Below are 7,231 nucleotides of genomic sequence, written 5' to 3'. Positions count from 1 at the left end.
GAAGGAGATGGGTTGCATTAACTCATCTCATGATTTCAAATGGAACTTTGGTGCAAAGATTTCAGTGTTGAGCACTCGAAGGCTCCACGTGTCTGTCTGGTCAAGGTGTGTGGAGATAATAGCTGCTTTCTGGAGCTAAGGCAGGTACAGACTTCCACTCCAGGTGGTGTCTGCAGCCAGGTCAGCACTGAGCAGAAGTCTCCTGACAGAACACGGGAAAAAGTGAACAGTGTTCGGAGAAGGGTAAATTTGGCCGAGTCTCATACCCATCTGGGTGTCACCTGGAGTGCTGACCTAGGAAAGTGTTGATGCAGGCTGCTGTTCAGCAAATATTTGTTGAATTAGGGTAAGTTGGTTGATTGGTAGCTGGATTATAAGTGTGCCAATGGTGAGACAGACAGATCTCAGAAGATAAGAGACACCACGCAGCCAGTGCAAGCTCAAGACAACGTGGCATAGGCACCTTGGGGTAGAAAGGGAATAGGAAAGGAGGTCATGGAAAGAGACCCTCAAAGGTGCACATTGAAAGAAAACATAACTGTCACAAAATTGAAGCTTGTGAAAAGTCTGGTCTATGATCAGACTCTTGTGGTTTCTAAATGCCTATTTGTAATGGTGAGGTATGTGTAGGTAGGAGTTACTTAAATATTTCTCAGTGGGGTTCTCTTGGCATTTTGGACAGAAAAATTATGTGTTCTGGGGACTGCTTCTTGCATTACAAGCCATTTGACTTCCATGGCCCCGGCTCCTAAATGCTAACAGTAGCCCTCAGTCACCTTGACAACTAAGGGTACTCACCTACCACCATTGCCCTTTAGGAGGATGATGTCAGCCTCCATTGACACAGGGTTTAGGGGGAAACTCCACCTGGGGAAAAACTTCATTCTCCTAAGAGATTTCACTGAACCTACATTTTGAGAGCAGTGACGTTCTGGGGTTTTCTTCTATCTCAATTCCAATGAAGACCCATGAGTCCTGGCTTCGTTATAAGGAGAGGCCGCTGACTGTATTTGAGGAGGAGCAGTGACATTTCAGAGCTAGTAAACCTGTGGAGTTGTGTTTTTTTCTTTCCTCCTTCTGCTTTTCCTACATCTGCAATGTGTAGCTTCTTGTAATCACCAGAAGCCCCTCATCTACCTGTGGGCACACTCTCCCACTAGGTGGTAGGATTGTATTTTTTCCACTTGACTAGGCACATTGCAGATACGGTTTAAGAACAATCATTTCTGTTTGCTCTGCCTTTCCAACACACACTGACATTCAGGGGCCATGGAGTTAGATGAAGGAACAGGTGGGCTGTCTCTAAGCAGGAAGCTGCAACTGGTCTTCTCTTTGGTTCCTCCTTTAACATAACGGTATCTGCAAAGCTTTTTGATGTTTGAAACCCAAAGGCAAGTGGCTGTGGGTGGGGAACGTGGACGGACAGATTGGAGGAGCAAAAATGAAGGGGTTGGTAAGGAAAATACTTTTCTCCCTTAGCCTTAGGGAGGGTTGTGCAAGAGGTGAGCAAATCAGTGTGTAAATGGCAGACTGCCTCTTTTTCAGGACAATCAGTAAGAGAAATGCCATTAAAACAAGGTCTTTGGAATTTTAGCAGGACTTCTTCTGAGAATGATATGTAGGAAGTAGGTCCCCTCCATGGGAATTCATAGTAGCTCTTGTATTTGACCTTCAAGTCATATCCATCTGGATCTTCAGTGCTTCTTTTACTCTTCCTTTCCTGGGTGTCTACCTTCCACATCCTTCTTCCGTCAGTTCTGCAAATGTGTTACCCACCACAGACCCCCACCCCGGTAAAACATGCCTGGTGCCTCCTGCACAGCCTGACGATGAGCAGACGTACCCTCCCTTTATGCTAACCCGCTCTGGTTTCTCTTGTAATCTCTGTTCTCCTCAGTCACATCTTACTGTTTTATTTTGTATTTGGGGATATTGCTTAGATTTCTTTTTATATTTGCTCAAGTGTTGAAAATTTATGCTCACCTGGATTGTATGCATTGTATACATCTCAGAAGTGAGGCCCATGCTATGTATGTAGGTAATTTGTCCATTCCATGTACTTACTCTGTTGACTCCACTCCAGAATTGAGTAGAGGCCTTAGAGGTCTTACGGTAGGTGCTTAGCTATGCCATGTGAATATAGCTAAAAAGTTAAACAGACAAACAAACTCTCCTTCTCTAATAATATTCAGAAGCATTTACCTCTCACTAGAGATTGCCAGCTTACCTGATTCAGATAGAACAAGATGGTTTGAGGGCCTGGTTGAACCTGGGGAGATAGTCCTTACCACTCATACGTGTGTGTCTCTTCTCCTGGCAGGAAGATGAAGTGGTCCTCCAGTGCATCGCGAACATTCACAAGGAGCAAAGGAAGTTCTGCCTGGCAGCTGAGGGACTTGGGAATCGCCTGTGCTTCTTGGAGCCCACTTCAGAAGCCAAGGTGAAGTTGATTGCCCCGCACCTTGCCCCCTGGCCTCCCAGTTATTTAGGGGAAGGAGCCGTTGTAGGTGGTGATGAGGAAGGCACTCGAAAGGACCCATTTATTTTTAAAATGAAAAGCAGAGCAGATTTAAAACATAACTCTCCCCCAGTCAAACAACACGGAGCAGTGTGAAGAATCTGAGATGCTCTTGTTTGCCAGTGTTCACAGGACAGCCGTGATTCCTTATCACCGTCAGCTCTGATGGAGGAGGTCCTTCAGTGCTCCCAGAGCTCCTGTTTTGGTTAAGTCAGTCCTAGAAATCTGTTGGAGCGCGTGCTCTTTTCTCCAGCTGTCAGTGTATTGCTACAGGGACTCGTGGGTGCTTGGGCCTGCGTGTCACCATGAGCATATATCCCTTTTGAATTCTGACTGTGCTGAGATTGTTGTCATCATCTGCCTGCTGTGACTCAAGAGCACAGAGGAATGTTTGCTCTGGTCCCTGCCTATGTGGGGGCACATAGCACTCTGGCTCTTCAACTGAACTTCTCTTCCCCCATTTTCAGGCTATGTTTCTGTCTGCTTTTCATGACCTGTCAGTCAAGTGGATCTGGGTGCTTGGCCAACTCATGGTCCTCCTCAGTTCTAGCAGGTCCTCTAAGCTCAGGTGTTCTCTTAGAACTTTTTTTATGGGAAAGTGGTTGCCGTTTCAAAATGCCCAGGTGATTGACATGCCATTTCTCCAAGTAAACACGCACAACACAGACACACGTGCAGAGTTGGAACGACTCCCTGGGATACAAACGTGCACTGGGATGACCGCCTCTCCCAGAAGGCTTTCTCCTTAGCCTCACTGTCCCTCCCACGGAGAACACTGAGCCAGGAATACAGACATCCATTTGTCACATGTGTGGCCGGTGCTTATAGAGTCATGTTAAAATCAATGGCAGAGGAAAAAGACGAAGAAGGTTTTCATCTTTTTTAAGGTCTTAGACTTGATTTCTCTGAGTTCTGTCCTCATTTGCTTTTGTTCTTAGCCAGGCATTTTTCTTTTCACTCCCAGCAGTCTGGAATAATAGGAAGATCATTAGATAAGAAGCCAAGAAGTTAATATTCAACCATTGACAAGTCATGTGACCATGGTCAAGTCACTCCACCTTGTTTGCAAAATGAGGTGCAGTATGGTGTAGTGGAAAGAGTATGGGCCTGAATTAGGAACGGGATCATTTTCGAGTCATTCATTGTGTGACCTATGGGGAGTGGTTAAGGGCACAGGCTCTAGAGCCAAATGGAGTTTGAATCCTGTCTCCGCCACTTACTAGTTAAGCCACAACCTTGGAAAAGACACCTCACCTTTCTGGGCCTTATTTTCCTCATCTGCTTAATGGGTCATTGTAATAGTAACTGCCTTATAACCTTGTCGTTAGGATTGAATGAGTTAATATATGGAAATTGTCTACCATATTTGTCTTAGTTATCTAGTGCTGCTATAACAGAAATACCACAAGTGGATGGTTTTAACAAAGAGAAGTTTATTTCCTTACAGTAAAGGAGGCTGAAAGTCCAAATTGCAGGGTGTCAGCTCCAGGGGAAGGTTTTCTCTCTCTTTTGGCCTTCTTCTCATCAGTGTTCCTCCGGACTAGGAGCTTCTCTGCGCAGGGACCCCAGGTCCAAAGGACGCACTCTGCTCCTGGCACTGCTTTCTTGGTGTTGTGAGGTCCACCCATCTCTCTGCTGGCTTCTCTCTTTTATACCTCAAGAGATTGCCTCAGGGCACAATCTCATCTAATCTCTAATTGAGGCCTGCCTCACTAACACAACTGCCGCTCATCCTCCCTCATTAACATCATAGAGGCAGGTTTTACAACATACAGGAAAATCACACAATACCAGGAATCATGGCCCAGCCAAACTGATACACACATTTTTTGGGGGACATAATTCAATCCATGACTACATTGTAGCTGCCTATAACCATTGATTATTGTTACTTAGGCTCTCTGGTGGCACAGTGATTAAGAGCTCAGTTGCTAACCAAAAGTCAGCAGTTCGAATCTATTAGGTGCTCCTTGGAAACGCTATAGGGCAATCAGAAGTGACTTGACAGCAGTGGGTTTGGTTTTTTTTGGTATTGTTATTTAACCTTGGGTAAGATATTTAAACTGGGATTCAGTTTCTTGATCCATAAAATAAGGCTAACTAAATTTTCTGGGTACTGTGAAAATAAAGTGATATAAATACGTAAAGCACAAAGTATTGCGCCTAACACAGCGCACTTAATGATAGCTAGAATTGATGATAATGTTAAATATAATATTATCATCCCTCCTGACTTACAAAGTCTAGTTTTGTGTAAAAGGCAGAAAGATCATGGATTGGCCCTTGAATTTGTAAAATCTTGAGCTTTAAGATGAGCGCCTTGGATTAAATAGTCTTTCAAACTACAAAACTACGTAAGTCTGTAAACTTAGCCCTATATTCATAATGTTCTTACCTAAGCCAGCTTATAAACAACTACATATTGGACCCTCTTTGTATCCCCTAGTTCTACAAATGATGACCCATCCCACTCGTAAGCACACTAGGAATGGTAAAATATTCTTCTTAATGCTCATTTGGCTAAAAGTTAGTCTTTATTTTAATTTTTAATTTTAAGTTTAAAACGCCATGACAAGGCTGAAGAATTTTTTTAAGAAAGGTAATGTGTCACCCATAATTGGACCACATTGTCACAACTGTTTTCATTTTTGTGTTTCATTCTAGCCTTCGTCCAAATACACATGTATGTTTTCACATGTCAGAGTAGACGTTCAAACATTCAGCCTTTTTTCTTTAGTGTTTCAGCCATTTTCCATATTGCTCTATATGGTTTCCCCATACATCAGTCAGTTTGTAGTACTGCGGTGGCTGGCCTGTTGCTGTGATACTGAAAGCTATGCTACCGGTATTTCAAATACCAGCAGGGTCACCCCTGGTGGACAAGTTTCAGCAGAGCTTCCAGACTAAAACAGACTAAGAAGAGGGACCTGGCAGTCTACTTCCGAAAAAGTTGGTGGATGAAAACCTCATGAATAGCAGTGGAACATTGTCTGATATAGTGCTGGAAGATGAGCCCTTCAGGTTGGAAGACACTCAAAATACTATTGTGGAAGAGCTGCATCCTAAGAGTAGAGTCGACCTTAATGACATGGATGGAGTCAAGCTTTCAGGACCTTCATTTGCTGATGTGACCTGACTCAAAATGAGAAGAAACAGCTGCATGCATCCATTAATCATTGGAATGTTGGAAAGTGTGAAGTGTGAATCTAGGAATGTGATCTCCGGCATCATTTCTGTCACCAAGACCATAAAAAATGAAATGGAATGTGTAAATATTGATATCCCAGGCATTAGTGAGCTGAAATGGACTGATATTGGCCATTTTGAATCAGACAATCATATGGCCTGCTATGCCAGGAATGAGAAATTGAAGAGGAATGCTGTTGGCATTCATTGTCAAAAAGAACATTTCAATATCTATTCCGAAGTACAAAGCTGTCAGTGATAGGATAATATCTATACGCCTACAAAGAAGGCCAGTTAATATGACTATTATTCAAATTTACGCACCAGCCACTAGTGCCAAAGATGAAGAAATTGAAGATTTTTACCAGCTTCTGCAGTCTGAAATTGATCAAACATGAAGTCAAGATGCATTGATAATTACTGGTGATTGGAATGCAAAAGTTGGAAACAAAGAAGGATCTGTAATTGGAAAATATGGTCTTGGTGGTAGAAACGATGCTAGAGATCACATGATAGAGTTTTGTAAGACCAATGACTTATTCACTGCCATTACCTTTTCTTCAACAACGTAAATGGCGAGTATACACATGGACCTCACTGGATGAAAAACACAGGAATCAAATCGACTACATCTATGGAAAGAGATGATAGAGAAGCTTGGTATCATCAGTCAGAACAAGGCCAGGGGCCAACTGTGGAACAAACTATCAGTTGCCATGTGCAAGTTCAAGTAGAAGCTAAAGAAAATTAAAACAAGTCCGTGAAAACCAAAACATGACCTTGAGTACTGTGATCCTTAAGGTTGTGTGTCAACTTGGTTGGGCCATGATTCCCAGTAGTTTGGCAGTTATGATGTAGTTTGGCAGTCCTATAATGATTTAATCATCTCCATGATGATGTCTTGTATAATATGATCACCTCCATGATGGGATCTGCTGTGAGTAGCCATTCAATTGAAAGGGAGTTTCCTTGGGGGTGTGGCCTGCATCCAATATAGGTGGGTTTCCTGGCAGGGCTTGTGGGCTTTTGCTTGCTCTGGATCCTGCAGCTGGCTCCTGTTCTTCTGACCTCTGGTTCTTGGGACTTGAACTAGCAGCTTACCTGCCAATCTTGGGATTCATCAGCCTCCACACTCTGTGAGCCAGCTTACCTGCTGATCTTGGGATTTGTTGGTTTCCACAGCCTGTGAGCCAGAGGCCCGTTGTATGACTTGCTCATCTTGGGTTTGCCAGCCCCTGAAGCTACGTGAGTCAGGGGAAGCCTCAGCCTCTACAACCACATGAGCCATTTCCTTCGTATAAATCTCTGCATATATATAGACGCTTCACTGGTTTTGCCTCTCTAGAGAACCCAGACTAGGACAAGTATACCCCACCTGAATTTAGAGACCACCAAGAATAGATTTGATGCATTCAGCACTGATGACTGAAGACCAGAATGAGTTGTGGGATGACATCAAGGACATCATACATGAAGAAAGCAAAAGGTCATTAAAAAGACAGGAAAGAAAGAAAAGACCAAAATAGA

The 7,231-nt window shown here is 43.4% G+C and overlaps 1 protein-coding gene across 1 annotated transcript in view; it reads left to right on the top strand.

Annotated features, from left to right (window-relative positions):
- The first annotated feature begins 689 nt into the window (after positions 1-689).
- The window catches only part of RYR3 (ryanodine receptor 3), a 420,187-nt gene continuing 413,645 nt past the window's right edge, over positions 690-7,231 (top strand). The window contains exons 1-2 of the mRNA XM_004380716.1: positions 690-742; positions 2,305-2,440. Coding sequence (XP_004380773.1) covers positions 690-742; positions 2,305-2,440 — 189 coding nt within the window. The remainder of the gene's footprint in view (positions 743-2,304; positions 2,441-7,231) is intronic.

The sequence above is a fragment of the Trichechus manatus genome, unplaced genomic scaffold, assembly GCF_000243295.1.
Source record: "Trichechus manatus latirostris isolate Lorelei unplaced genomic scaffold, TriManLat1.0 scaffold00076, whole genome shotgun sequence".
Taxonomy (NCBI): Eukaryota; Metazoa; Chordata; class Mammalia; order Sirenia; family Trichechidae; genus Trichechus; species Trichechus manatus.
Note: the sequence above shows the minus strand (reverse complement) of the source record. Positions and strands in the feature narration are given on the sequence as shown.